Source organism: Chionomys nivalis, chromosome X, assembly GCF_950005125.1.
Source record: "Chionomys nivalis chromosome X, mChiNiv1.1, whole genome shotgun sequence".
Lineage (NCBI taxonomy): Eukaryota > Metazoa > Chordata > Mammalia > Rodentia > Cricetidae > Chionomys > Chionomys nivalis.
In genome coordinates this window covers 63,564,318-63,579,605 of record NC_080112.1, presented here as the reverse complement: position 1 = coordinate 63,579,605, position 15,288 = coordinate 63,564,318, and the positions used below count along the sequence as shown (strand labels likewise).

Here is a 15,288-nt window from a genome sequence, read left to right as displayed (position 1 = left end):
GAGAGTAGTATCCTGAGTGCCGATCACTTTGAGATGGGAAAATTCTTTGGATGTTTGGTGTCCCTGATGAAAAGGGTTTCTGTGTTGCTAGTGGAAAGACACTTGCAACAGAAAACAAGCTGGGACATTCTGAGATCCTGTCTCTGATAACAACACCCCTTCCCCGTGACAACAGCTCAGTTTGTCAACGTTTGTAAAGCTGGTGCTGTGCACAGTCACAGAGCAGACAGGCTTCTCCTGATGAAGACACAAAAATGCTCATGATCACAATAAAACCACTGGAAAGACCCTCTCTGTGTGTTTACTGTAGAATGGGGGGACATGGTCACCGTGCCCTAAGCCCATGGCTGAGTGCTCTCATTGATGTCGGGGATTTATCACATAAGGTCCTGAGAGGCTACATGGATGGGCCTGGCATATAAAATACAATGCAGAAGAAGGGAAGCGATCCACAAATAGAAACATGTGGTATGGTTTCTACTACATAGCTCCATATAAACTGCATTGTTTATGGAATTGCACCCTACAGCATTCCAAGCAGGGAGACCTGAGGAGCTGGCTGGACTTTCCAGATTTCATTATCAATTGCTTCAACCGCCAGGTTTCACACCTGTAGGTGGAAGGGTGCCAGTCAGTTTTGGCCCCATTTTTTCTTCGGACTCCTGTACCAGGAGGGCTAAAGACCAAGTATGTGAAAAACTTAGACCCAGGACATGGCTCACAGGAACCAATTTCGAGGAGTGTATGTGTGCGCTTGTAGCAGGCATCTACTCAGTAATGGTGTGTGTGTATCTGTGTGCTTGGAGCAGACATCTCCTCAAATGATGTGAGTGAGAGTGTATGTGAATGTGTCTGTGTGCTTGGAGTGGGCATTTCCTCAGAAATGGTGTGAGTGAATGTGTGTGTGTGTGTGTGCTTGGAGCAGGCATCTCCAGCAGAAATGGTAGCAGCCTTAAGGTAGACCATTTCCTGCGGGTAATACAGTTTATGCTGTCCGAAGTTTTCTCCTCGGCCCAGCAGCACACAACTTCCAAGGCAGGAGAAAGGCCAGGGAAGAGGCTGAGCTCCTGGAGGGGCCACAGGACGCTGATCTGCTGCCCACTGGGAGGTAGGGGTTCAGGTTGCCCTCCCTGGCTGGGTGTGTGGGAGCCTCAGCAGCCTCCTGGAGGAACTGTCATTCTCCCCGCACTTGGGAAGACCTCGGTTACTTTGTAAGCCAAGTGTGGAAGTTATTTCCCCGCGCCAGACTCTGCCTCTGGGCCGTCTCTGGTGCTCCAGAGACACGGTACCAGAATATTTAAATCACTGTGGCGTTAAATACGTTTTAATATCTGATAGGGCCAGTTTCTGCGCATTGCACTTTTTTTTTTTCCTTTCAGGAACGTGTTCGGGCCCGCGGCAGGGGGCGGGGTCGCGCCTCCGCCTCGGCTCTGGTTCCAGCCGAGCCTCACCGACGCCGAGATGGAAATCCCGAGGCTGCTCCCGGCTCGCGGGACACCACAGGGCGGCGGCGGCGGCGGCTGCTGCCCCGCGGGTGGCGGCGGGGTGCCCCGAGCCCCGGACTCTCTGGCTTGTCAGGCCCCCACGCGCCGCCTCCTCCTGCTCCGGGGGGCCCAAGATGGCGGGCCGGGGCCGCGGAGCGCAGAGGCCCAGAGGGCCTCACGGGGCCTGGGCCCGAGCCCTAGCGCGAACCGCTTGGCGCCGAAGCCGGATCCCCGGAGCCGCGGCGGCGGAGGAGGAGGCAGAGGCGGCGGCGGCGGCGACGACTTCTTCCTGTTGCTGCTCGACCCGGTGGGTGGCGACGTAGAAACGGCGGGCGCGGAGCAGGCCGGAGGGCCGGTGCGGAGGGAGGAGGCCGGGGCAGGCCCGGGACCAGAGCGGCGCGCGAGCGGCGCGGCGAACCCCGCGGGCCGGCCCGAGCCGGGGCCCCGGCGCCCGTCGGCCGCGCCGGCTCCGTCGCCGCTCCCCGCGGCGGGCCCGTGCCCGGGCCCCGGTCCCGGCCCCGGCCCCGCGGCGGCCTTCGCGGGCACCATCACCATCCACAACCAGGACTTGCTGCTGCGCTTCGAGAACGGCGTCCTCACCCTGACCACGCCCCCGCTGCCCGCCTGGGAGCCGGGGGTCGCGCCGGTCCCGCAGCCGCAACCCGGGGTCCCCGGCGGCCCCGGAGGCCCCGGCGGCCCGGACGGCCCGCAGGCCGGCTACCCGCCCGCCGCCGCGGCCGCCGCCGCCGCCGCGGCCGCCGGCTCCTCGCAGCTGGGCGACTGCCCCGAGCTGCCACCCGACCTCCTGCTGGCCGAGCCGGCGGAACCCGCGCCCGCGCCGGCGCCTCCGGAGGAGGAGGAGGCCGAGGCCCCGGCCGCGGCCCAGAGCCCCCGCGGGCCTCTCGGCCCGGGCCCGGGCGTGCTGCTCTACCTGTGCCCGGAGGCTCAGTGCGGCCAGACCTTCGCCAAGAAGCACCAGCTGAAGGTGCACCTGCTGACGCACAGCAGCAGCCAGGGCCAGCGGCCCTTCAAGTGCCCCCTGGGCGGCTGCGGCTGGACCTTCACCACCTCCTACAAGCTCAAGAGGCACCTGCAGTCGCACGACAAGCTGCGGCCATTCGGCTGCCCGGTGGAGGGCTGCGGCAAGAGCTTCACCACCGTGTACAACCTCAAGGCGCACATGAAGGGGCACGAGCAGGAGAACTCCTTCAAGTGCGAGGTGTGCGAGGAGAGCTTCCCCACGCAGGCCAAGCTCAGCAGCCACCAGCGCAGCCACTTCGAGCCCGAGCGGCCTTACCAGTGCGCCTTCTCCGGCTGCAAGAAGACCTTCATTACCGTGAGTGCCCTGTTCTCTCACAACCGCGCCCATTTCAGGGAACAGGAACTCTTCGCCTGCTCCTTCCCGGGCTGCAGCAAGCAGTACGACAAGGCTTGCCGCCTCAAGATTCACCTGCGGAGCCACACGGGAGAGCGGCCTTTCCTTTGCGACTTTGATGGCTGCGGCTGGAACTTCACCAGCATGTCCAAACTCCTGCGACACAAGAGGAAGCACGACGACGACCGCAGGTTCACCTGTCCCGTGGAGGGCTGCGGCAAGTCCTTCACCAGGGCCGAACACCTCAAGGGCCACAGCATCACCCACCTGGGCACGAAGCCCTTCGTGTGCCCCGTCGAAGGCTGCTGTGCCAGGTTCTCTGCCCGCAGCAGCCTCTACATCCACTCCAAGAAGCACTTGCAGGACGTGGGCACCTGGAAGAACCGATGCCCGGTCTCCACCTGCAACAAACTCTTCACGTCCAAGCACAGCATGAAGACCCACATGGCCAAGAGGCACAACCTCAGCCAGGACCTCTTGGCCCAGCTCGAAGCCGCCAACTCTCTCACGCCCAGCAGTGAACTGGCCAGCCAGGGGCAGAGCGATCTCAGCAGCCCCGAGCTGGTGTCTCTCTTCTCGGATGCGCCCGGCCACAGTTCTGCCGCGGTGCTGGACACGGCCCTGGTCAACTCTGGCATCTTGACTATTGACGTGGCCTCTGTGAACTCCACTCTCGCAGGAGGTCTCCCTGCCGAGAACAGTAACCATTCCTTGGGGCCAGCGGCGGACCCCCGGGCCCTGAGGGCCCCCAGTGACCTTCCCCAGGGTCTGGATACCTCTCTCTTCTTCGGAACCTCGGTGGCCGCTTATCAGCAGAGCCCCTTAGACATGGACGATGTCCCCGGGGGAAGCGTGGGGGGGCTCTTTGGCTCCCTGGCCCTGAAAAACTCAAGCCTGGAGCCCCAAGCTTTGACACCCAGCAATAAGTTAACCGTGGACACGGAAGCTCTGACTCCCTCCAGCACCCTTTGTGAAAACAGTGTCTCGGAACTGCTGACCCCTGCCAAAGCCGACTGGAACGTGCATCCCGACTCTGACTTCTTTGGGCACGAGGAAGAGACCCAGTTTGGATTCTCCAACCCAATGGGAAGCCACGGTTCTCAGAAAGAAACAGATCTCATCACGGTGACTGGCACCCCGTTTTTGGTATGAACCTACTCTGCCCTGCCTGCCCAGCCCTGCCCTGCCCTGTCGTGCCCTGCCGTGCGGCTCACTTTTATCACACTCTGGTCTGAGGACGTTCTGGAAGGAGGGCTTCCGTGCAGTCGTTTCTTGCTGCTTTGCAGAGGAACGCGTCTGTGGACTACAAATTTAGAGATTTACATTCTCATCCTGGGCCTGGAACTCATGAGTTCTGTGACCCTCAGCAAGTCTCCCAACCTAGCTGAGCCTTAATGTTTTTTTTCCTTCTAAAGGAGGTGGTTTGTTCAGATGGCTTCTACTCTCTTTTCAGCTCTTTAGGTTCTGAATATTAAGTGTTTTTTTCCTAAACATTTTTTTGTTACAGCCCAATAATGATATGCTCTTATTTTGAATATAAAGTAAATTAAATTATGTAATAGTGAATATATACTTTGCACTTGACTTCATCAATTGTAAATCCATGAATCATATTATTTGTTTTTATCGTTTTCCTCTTTTAGTATTTTTGAAGGAGCTCCAGATTTTATTTTATTCATAAACATTCAGTACTGATCTTCAGAATTTATTGGGTCTTTAGAAAAAAATATTGTAATAGTTTCTTTATATCATTTAATACCCGTTTTTAAGTTCATATTGTCACATAAATGCTTCCCCGTTTAATATTCTTTAACGTTCTGAAATTATTTTAACCTCTATGTCCCATTTTCCCTCTTAAGAATTTATTCATTGAAAATAATTACTTTTGAGTAGAATTTGCCACATCTCATCTAATTTTTGCTGATTGTTTTTTGTGTTTACTAAGTTTTCCTAATTTAGTAGTTAATGACTTGATCATATTTAAATATTCTTTTTGCATGAATGTTTTATAGATCACCCTTTACTCTTTTATTAATTTGCTTATGCTGTCTCCTTTCTCTTTTGGTGATACTGAGTGACTTTACTGGTCAGGACGTTTGTTCTTACTTTTGCATCTAATATGTTGAATTGTTCGTGTACAATCCTTACCAATTAGGGGAGGAGGAGATGTTGTTTAGAACACTTCAGAAAATGGAATAAAGTATTATCCAGTGCCACAAGATTCTCTGAAATGATGGTAAAATAACTAGACAAAGTAACAAAGAGATTTGTGTTGACTGTTTGCATTGTTGCTATTTCAGACAGCTTTTGATGGTAGTAGGAGGCTGTGTTGTGGAATTGTGGTCTAGGACTTTGCCATGAAAGAGACTCAGGGTCCAGTTAGTGCTCTGTGGTGTTGGAGAGATTCTCTTGGAGGTACTGGTCTCACTAAACTCAGTTTCCTGTTTACTGATTCATGTGTATGCACATGACTAACATTCCCTAGCCTTTTTTTTCTCAGACAGTTTTCAACACGTAAGAAAAAGTACGTATTTCAGCACATTTTAATGACTTTATATGCTCTTTTTACAATCTCAGTTTTTTGTGTTGTTTGAGAAAAATAGTCTTAATTAAGTCCTATTGATATTCAAGTTAATAAAGTGTTGTGGGTTTTAGAATGAAACAGGAAAGGGTCTCTTTCTTAACCTGAATATTTTTCTCTCCCAAATAGTTGTGGGAACAAATAGGAGTGGGAACAGTGTCCACGTGGTTATCTCCATGCCTCTCCATTTGATTAGTCTGTCAACATCCTTGTTCTGTTTCTAACATCAGGCTTCTCTCTGTGACTGTGGAGCCTCTGATTCTTTCAACATCTGATAAAGGAGCAGAGGGTGATCATATCCTCTGTGATCTGAAGAGAGCATTGTTTATAGTTTTCCAGATTGAAAGATGTGAAAGATTGAATCACAATATTGTGTAAACACTGTACAGAGAGTATAGCATTTTTAGTTTATGGAATATTTCCATAACTTATGTCTTTTATTTTTGTTCAGAGCAACCCTGTGAAGTAGTTTTAGCAAAGTCTGTGCATGTTTCATATTATAGTTTAGCCAACTCACATTCCAACTGGTTTTGGCTATGACTGACAGTTCTATATATAGCTTCACAGAAAAAGAAGTGTTTTCACCTCTCCTGTTTGCAGCTTCCAAGATTCACTCTCCTCTGTCATAAGCAGCTGCTTTGTTCCAACTTAATTGGTTTCTGTTAGCTTCTGCTTATTTTTCTATAGTCTAATCCCTTGCCTATGCGTCCCAGTTCTTCCTTACCTGTCTTTTTCTTTGTTTGTTTAATGGGTAGATACTTTCCTGTGACCATCCCTTCACTATTTTCCTCGTGGCACATTTCATTTCAGTGCTAGCATTCACTGAGTGTGTACTGTAGTTCTGTGTGGACAGTAAAAAGCTATTTTCTGAGCTTAAATAATACTGTGTGTATATATGATTCAACGCATAAAGGAGATTATTTTTTATGCTGTTCAATGAGAAGTGAATTCTGTTTCATTATTTCTATTTAAAAAGTTTTTTGCCAGGGAGTTCTGCTAATCCTTTCTTATTTGTTCTAGTGTACTAGTCTAGTAGCATTTGCATGTAGATGTCTATGGATGACAAACTTTGGAAATGCACTAAAAATTTGCCACTATGAAATGTTTCTTTGTTGTGTGTGTGTGTTGGTATTTATACATACCCACAGATACTCACAAATATTTTAAAAATGGTTGTACTCATTTAGTGAAATGAAAAGTAGGCATACTTTTATAAATCAAAGAAATGCTTAGAATTTTATTTTGTCTACCCATTTGACAGTTTTCCGTGTTTATGTTGAAGCTATTTGTATTCATAAAATATATTTCAAAAGTGTTATCCATTTGAAAGTTCTTAAATAGACCACTATTTTTGTGTTTGGCAAATAAGTCTGTCAAGGATGAGCTGAATACACAAGTCATGAAAATAAAGTAAATTTATAAACATGAAGATAAATTAATGTTGTGATTTTGTTATTTAATTCCTTAAAGCAACTTTTTTCCAATAAGAAAGCATAAACTCTGTTTTCCTACCTGCTCCTAGCAATTTCAAAGGGCAAATGCTACTTTTCTTAAAGATGTCAGATTTGATTTGTTTCACTGAACTAAGTTCTTCAAATTCTTTCTATCTCAATATGGCTTTATAGAAGAATGTTGAACAGTTTTGTGTTTTTAAGGTAAGGTTACTTTCTTTTGGGATAATAAAATATTGTCAGCACTCCTTTTAAATAATAGAGTAATAGTGAGTAGTTAATTTTATCATTTTCTTAACCTTTCCCTTTGCTTTTCCTTAATTTTAGGCTTATTTTATTGATTAGAAGATCAGTTACAAAATAGCTTAAAAGGACGTCTGTTTCTAAGGGCACTGTTGATCATGAAATACAAGTATATCGGCCTTTAGTTGAGGATGTGCTGCAGTGCTTGAACGTTTGCCCAGCTGACATGAAGAATTTGATTTTACCACCACAAAATATTTGTGTGTGTGTTTATATAGATGTACTCTTGTGGGTCTTGTATTTGCCTGTCAATATAATGAAAAAATTCTTGAGCAGTAAACATGAATCATAGTGTTGGATAACTTTGCTTTTATGTTCCTTTTGAGAAAACAAATGTGAGCGCAAAGTGTAAGGTGGATATTGCACTGCACGTATTTCAAATTAATAATTATTTATGCATATAAAATGTCGAGGATTCTTTAAGCAGAAATATAGATACATATTATATCCTTGACCTTTGAGCAAATCACACTTGATAGGAGGAGATAGAAAATTGTATTATACAGTTACAGAGTAAAAACAAGATTAATTTGGTATCAGATTGATGGAAAGGTGAAAAAAAAAAGCCGAGTCTGAAATTTGTTATGAGAGCCAGTAAATCCTTTAATAGAGAAGTTAATGCTAATGATGTTTTTTAAAAAGGTTAATTTAATAGGCCTGTGTAGGTGTGCAGAGAAAAACTGGCAAAGCAAAGCAGACAAATGTTCCAGTAGTTCCTTCCAGTGAAGACAATGAAGTGTGAAGCCAGGAGTGGTGGTGGTGAGTTTGAGAGAGAAGGCAATGAGAGAGATTTTTGAGATTTTTCCAGCACATGAAGAGGGAATAGAATGTAATATTTTAGCAAGCTAGATATAGAAGTTATTATAGAAAGACTGACAAGAGAAACTGGGAGCGGTAACTCAGGTTTCCCGGGAATTGTAATACAATGAGAGGAGTAAGAAGAGCACTTTAGGAATGAGCATAGAAGTTTGGTGTATTTAATTAAATGATAAATGATGACACAATTATTCATAAGCTGTCAATCTTCTTTATTCAGGTTCTCTATAGCAGCAGAAGGTTACTTCCTCTTTCTGGGTTCCTACAGGCATTCTGTGAACTACCTCCATGGTTCTCCTTGTTACTTTCCCTTGAAGGACCAGAGGCATTTTCATCAGCTCTGCATCTGACTACTACGGCAGTGATTTGTCTTCAGGACTGCTAAGTACTTAAATTGTGGTTAGTACAATTGAGAATTAAATTCCTAATTTATGTTTAAGCTTTCATTTAAAAACTGTGGCAATATAAAATATTGGTTTGCTGTTATTGTTCTGGGAGGATTACATTTCACTTTGGCCATGGGAAATATTTTCTTTTGTTCACTTTTCTCTTTAAAAGAATTTTTAAATTTAATCATGAAAAACTTGATATCCAAATTGAGATATATTGTTATTGTAAAATAATAACCAGAATTTATAGGTATAGTACAAACATTTAAATATTTTATTACTGTTTATATAAAAGTATTTTGAATATATTTGTTTAAAATATTAGAATTAATTTTCCAGTTTCTTTTACTTTTTAAATTTGTTTTAATTGCTTGATTTTTTTGTTTTTTTTTTCAAGACAGGGTTTTTCTGTGTATCCCTGGCTGTCCTGGAACTAACTCTGTAGACCAGGCTGGCCTCAAACTCAGAGATCACCTGCCTCTGCCTTCCGAGTGCTTGGACTGAAGGCATGTGCCACCACCCGGTTAATTGCTTGATTTTTTTTTTTGTGATAGAATATTGCTATATAGCCCAGGCTAGTCTCTTGCTTCAACCTCGAAAGTTCTGAGATTACAGGCATGTAGCAATATACAAAACCTTTTTACTTTCTTAATGTAACTACTAGAAAATTGAAAATTATGTAAATCTTGCTATACCTGCAAAAATGAAGTAAAATATAAAATCATATTTTAATCTCTCCTTTTATTAACTCTATCAATATGGTTGTTCCTTGCCTCCCTGAAGCTGCTATATCAAAATGAGGTATTCTACTTCTTCTGTCTGAGGCTCTATTTAAAAAAAACTCAGTTAGTAGTTTACTTTATGCTTAAGGTAAATATCAGCAACAAAACCTTAGTGTGTTATGAAGGACTGCATTATAATTTGGAGGACAGTATTTTGTCACTGATTTCAGCAACTATTTTATTAGCATATAAACATTAGGTTTCCTTTCAGTAGTTTCTAGACAGAATTTGTTTTTGTTGCTTCCTTTCTCCCTGTTCCCATTCTCTAATGTGTATTTTCATACTTTTGTATTTTCCCTCCTTCCCCAACCCCTGGTTGCCTCTTATTGAGTTTCATAACCTCTACTCTCTCTTATTCCTCCTCATTTGCACACATACAAACATCAGAAGTTAGAATCTGCAAATGAGAAAGAATATATGTTTTTTTTTTTTTAGTTTGACCAGTACCATTTGTTGAAGAAGCTGTCTTTTCTCCAGTATGTATTATTGTCTTCTTTCCCAAAATTCAGGTGACTGTCAGAGCATAGGCTTATAGATGAGTGCCCAATTCTATTTATCAGGTTTTATTACTATACCTGTGTGGTATAGTTGAAATCTGTGATGGTGCCAGGCGGTGGTGGCGCATGCCTTTAATCCCAGCACTCAGGAGGCAGAGGCTGGCGGATCTCTGTGAGTTCGAGGCCAGCCTGGTCTACAAGAGCTAGTTCCAGGACAGGAACCAAAAAGCTATGGAGAAACCCTGTCTTGAAAATCAAAAAAAAAAAGAAAAGAGAAAAAAGAAATCTGTGATGGTAATACTCCCAATACTCCCAGTGGGGATTTTTATTTGGGGGAATTGTTCCAAATATCCCCGGTCTTTTTTAGTTCCATTTAAAATTTGAGGTTACTTTTCCTTTCTGTGAAGAAATGGAAAAGTTTTAGACTTTTAATGGGGATTGCATCAACTCTGTAGATTACTTTTGGTACGATATCCATTTTCACAAAATACAATCCTACCAAGCCATGAGTATGAGAGTTCTTCCGCCTTCTGATGGCTTCAGTTTCTTTACACAGTGTCTTAAAGTTTTTAAGTTTTAAAATATTACAAATATTTTACTTCCTTCGTTAGAGTTATGCCAAGATATTTATTTTTACTTTGTTATATTTTATTTCAGACTATTGTGAAAGTATTATTTCTTTTCAGTATATTATCATTTATATACAGGAAGACTACTGATTTTTGTGTGTTAATTTTGTATCCTGTTACTTTGATGAAAGTGTTTATCAGCTGTAGAAGTTTCCTGGTGGAGTGTTTTGGGTCTTTTATGTATAAAATCAATCATCATCTCCAAAAAGGATTACTTTTGAATTCTTTCCTATTCGTATCCTCTGCTATTGCTAAGACTTCAAGCACTATTTTGAGCAGGTGCAAAGTGAGTAGACATCAATCTCTTGGTTTTGGCTTTAATGAAAATACTGGCAGTGTTTCTCCATTTGGCATGATGTAAAAAGTGGGTTTGTTGTATATTGTTTTTATTTTGTTGAGATATATCCTTTGTATTCCTAGACTCTCCAGGACTCATGAAGGGAAGCTGAATCTTATCAAAGGCCTTTTCTGCATCCCCTGGTATGATCATGTGATTTTTGTCCTTTACTCTGATTATGTGGTGGATTACATTTATTAATTTATGCATGTGGAACCATCCTTAGATTTCTGGAATAAAATGGACTTTAAGTGGTGGGAGATCTTTTTGATATGTTCTTGAATTTAGTTTATATTTTATTGAGAGTTTTTCCATCTGTGTTGATCAGGGACATTGGCATATAACTCTTTTTGTATTGGGTTTTAATCTAGTTTAACATCAGAGTAATACTGGTTTTGTAAAATGAATTCAGAAGTGTTTCTTGCTTTTCTATTTTATGGGATAATTTTGAACAGTCTGTTGAAGGCCTATTAGGATTCATTCTGTGCTGACTCCATCTGGTCCTGGGTGTTTTTTAGTTTGGAATTTTTTAATTACTGCTTCTATCTCATTGGTTGTTATGGTTCGGTTTCAGTTATTTACTCCATTTTACGTTTGGTAGGGTATATGCATCTAGAAATTCATCTCTTTCTTTTATAGCTTCCAGTTTGAAGTATGCCTTAAAGATTCTATGAATTTTTGGTGTCTTCTGTAATATTTTCCTTTTAGTGTTTAATTTTATTAATTTATGTCTTATTTCTTTTTCTTTTGGCTAATTTGGCTGAAGGTTTTTAGTTAAGTTTGTATCAGGCTTTCTTGGACTGCCAGTCCCAAAACCATGATAAGGAGACTTAACTATGAATTGTGAACTATCACCCTTAGCTTAGGCTTATTTCTAGCTAGCTTTTTTAAAAAACAAAACAAAACAACTTAAATTAACCCATTTGTATTAATCTATGTGCTGGCCCCAAGACTGGCTTACATAAACTACATACTGTCCATCGTGCTTTCCTGCTTCCCTCATGTCTGTTTGTCTGGTCCCTGACTGACTGGCCCCCTTTCTCTCTGCCCACCAGCTCTCTCTATCCCTCCTCTGCCTAGCTATTGGCCATTCAGTTTTTAAGTAGACTAATCAGGTGCCTTAGCCAGGTAAGATAAAACAGTAATATATCTTTACATAGTTAAACAAATGAAGCATAAACCAAAGCACCAATATTTACATAGTTAAATATTCTGCAACACAAACAAATGTAACACATCTTTACATAGTTAAATGTTCTGTTCCACAAGTTTATCTTTTCAAAGAACTCTTTCTTAATTCTTTCTGGGTTTTCATATCTATTTGATTAATTTGTGCCATGATTTTTGTTTCTCTTTATATCTACTTTGTTGTTATTCTTGTTTTTCCAAACCTTCAGGTGCATTATTGTTAGTTTGGGGTTTCTAATATTTTTTTCATGAAGATATTATGCTATAAACAGTCTCTTAGAACTGTTACCATTTTTTCTATAGATTGGGTATTGTTGTTCATTGTCCTTTTACTCTTTTTACTCTTTTGGCTCTGTTGGGGGGGGGCTGTCACCCAGCTCCCAAATAAATATACATAGACTTATTCTTACTTATGATTTCCCAGTCTTAGCTTGGCTTGTTTCTAGCCAGCTTTTCTTAACTTAAATTCTACCCATCTAACTTTTGCCTCTGTGCTTTTACCTTTCTATATTTCTGTATATCTTTTCTTACACTCTTACTCTGTGACTGGTTGTGTGGCTGGGTGGCTGCCCTTTTGCATCCTTCTCCTTTTCTTGCTCCTTTTTCTCTCTTCTTGCTCCTCCTTGATCTTCTTTCTCTCCTTCTATTTATTATCTCTGGCAGCCCCACCTATCCTTCTCCTGCCTCGCTGTTCAACTCTTTATTAGACCAATCAGGTGTTTTAGACAGGCACAGTAATTCAGCTTCACAGAGTTAAAGACATGCAACATAAAATACAGCAACACAGCTTTGCATCATTAAATAAATGCATTTCTTGGAGGCAGAGAAAAGATAGATCATGTTTTTCTTTTTTTTTTTTTGAAAACTAAGAATTATTTATTTAACATGAAAACATACATCATTTTTGCTAATATATAGTGTATTTGGTTCTCATAACATTTGTGTTTCCAATTCTTGTTCTAATCTGTGCTGATAAATTTGGGCTATAGAGACTTAAATTAAATTCGGGAATATGGGATCCATGCTTGGTACCCTGTGAGAGACACTCCTAATTGGACAAAATAGTACATGTTGGAATAGAACTAGATTTTTCTTCTCAGAAAATTTATCAGACCTGGTTTTGTCATGATCTAATTAAGCAACTTTCAGAGAGCCCCTTTTTCTTAGACATTAGGTCTGGCACTTGCTTGGCATCCTGGTTATAGTTTTATTTCTTTAATGGGTAAGACAAGAACAGTGGGTCATAGAAATCTCTTTAGACTCCTCCAATCCTCATTCTTCAGTGCTTATTTTCTGTGAACCTTCATATTTTGCTGATATAAAAGTAGTAGGTAGACAACATATGTGAGTCTGGTCTGTTATAATTGCCACAAATTAGAGGAAAATCAACCCGGCTATGTGGTGCCTCTCCTATGAAGCCTAAGCAGGCTACTTTGCCTATGTTTCCAAAAGATTAGTTGATAAGATGAATTCAAGTTGTTCATATCTCCAAGATTCCACTTCTTTCGTGTGCTTCTTTTCCCCTGTTACTCTTGAGCAGTGTTTTAGACAGTAGGCTAAGACTCCTTTGTTTTTTTTGTTTTTTGTTTTTTTTTTATTTTTTATTTTTTATTTTTTTATTCTTTTTTACTTAAAATTTCCAACTGCTCCCCGTTTCCCATTTCCCTCCCCCTCCTCCCACATATTGCCCCCTCCCCCCGCTCCCCTCCCCCTATCCCCACTCCACTTCTCCTCCCCCTAGTCCACTCCCCCTCCCTCTCTATACTGAAGAGCAGTCCAAATTCCCTGCTCTACATGAAGACCAAGGTCCTCCCACTTCTATCTAGGTCCAGGAAGGTGAGCATCCAAACAGGCTACGCTCCCACAAAGCCAGTTCATGTATTAGGATCGAAACCTAGTGCCATTGTCCTTGGCTTCTCGTCAGCCTTCATTGTCCGCCATGTTCAGAGAGTTCAGTTTCAACCCATGCTTATTCAGTCCCAGTCCAGCTGGCCTTGGAGAGCTCCCAATAGATCAGTTCCACTGTCACAGTGGGTGGGTGCACCCCTCGTGGTCCTGATTTCCTTGCTCATGTTCTCCCTCCTTCTGCTCCTCATTTGGACCTTAAGAGCTCAGATGGTTGATCCAAATTGGGTCATATAATAATCAATATCCTTTGTGTATAAGAGGGCAACTGATTTTTTGGAGTTGATCTTGTATCCTGCCACATTACTAAAGGTATTTATCAGCTGTAGAAGTTCTTTGGTGGAGTTTTTGGGGTCGCTTAAGTACACTATCATATCATCTGCAAATAACGCAAGTTTAACTTCTTCCTTTCCAATTCGAATCCCCTTGATCCCCTTATGTTGTCTTATTGCTATTGCTAAGACTTCAAGAACTATATTGAAGAGGTATGGGGAGAGTGGACAGCCTTGGCGTGTTCCTGATTTTAGTGGGATGGCTTTAAGTTTCTCTCCATTTAATTTGATATTAGCTGTCGGCTTGCTGTATATAGCTTTAATTAAATTTAGGTATGGCCCTTGTATCCCTAATCTCTCCAAGACTTTTATCATAAAGGGATGTTGAATTTTGTCAAATGCTTTTTCAGCATCTAATAAAACGATCATATGGTTTTTTTCTTTCAGTTTATTTATATGATGGATTACATTGATAGATTTGCGTATGTTAAACCAGACCTGCATCTCTGGTATGAAGCCTACTTGATCATAATGGATAATTTTTCTAATGTGTTCTTGGATTCGGTTTGCCAGAATTTTGTTGAGGATTTTTGCATCGATGTTCATGAGTGAGATTGGCCTGTAATTTTCTTTCTTGGTTGGGTCTTTGTGTGGTTTTGGTATCAGAGTTACTGTAGCTTCATAAAAGGAATTTGGCAATGACTCTTCTGTTTCTATATTGTGAAATACCTTAAGGAGTATAGGTATTAGGTCTTCTTGGAAGTTCTGGTAGAATTCCGCATTGAAACCATCTGGTCCTGGACTTTTTTTGGAAGGGAGGTTTTTGATAACTGCTTCTAATTCTTCACGACTAACAGGTCTATTTAGGTTGTTCACCTGGTCCTGGTTTAACTTTGGTATATGGTATTTATCTAAAAAAGTGTCCATTTCTTTTACATTTTCCAGTTTTGTGGCATACAGGCTTTTGTAGTAAGATCTAATGATTCTCTGAATTTCCTCTGTGTCTGTGGTTATGTCTCCCTTTTCATTTCTGATCTTATTAATTTGCAAATTCTCTCTCTGCCGTTTGATTAGTTTGGATAGGGGTTTATCAATCTTGTTGATTTTCTCCAGGAACCAGCTTTTTGATTTATTGATTCTTTCAATTGTTTTCTGTGTCTCTATTTTGTTGATTTCAGCCCTCAGTTTGATTATTTCCAGTCTTCTACCCCTTCTAGGTGAGTCTGCTTCTTTTTTTTCTAGAGCTTTCAGGTGGGCTGTTAAGTCTCCAATGTGTGCT

At 42.4% G+C, this 15,288-nt stretch overlaps 1 protein-coding gene across 1 annotated transcript; it reads left to right on the top strand.

Annotated features, from left to right (window-relative positions):
• Positions 1-1,052: 1,052 nt before the first annotated feature.
• Positions 1,053-6,753, top strand: Zxdb (zinc finger X-linked duplicated B). Its single transcript, XM_057760232.1, has 2 exons — positions 1,053-1,108; positions 1,380-6,753. Exon 2 carries the CDS (start codon positions 1,462-1,464, stop codon positions 4,009-4,011), a length of 2,550 nt encoding a protein of 849 aa, XP_057616215.1. The 5' UTR covers positions 1,053-1,108; positions 1,380-1,461; the 3' UTR covers positions 4,012-6,753.
• Positions 6,754-15,288: the final 8,535 nt, after the last annotated feature.

What these genes read in the sequence shown, in the direction of transcription:
- Zxdb (XM_057760232.1), top strand. Translation starts at nt 1,462, where the DNA reads ATGGAAATCCCGAGGCTGCTCCCGGCTCGCGGGACACCACAGGGCGGC.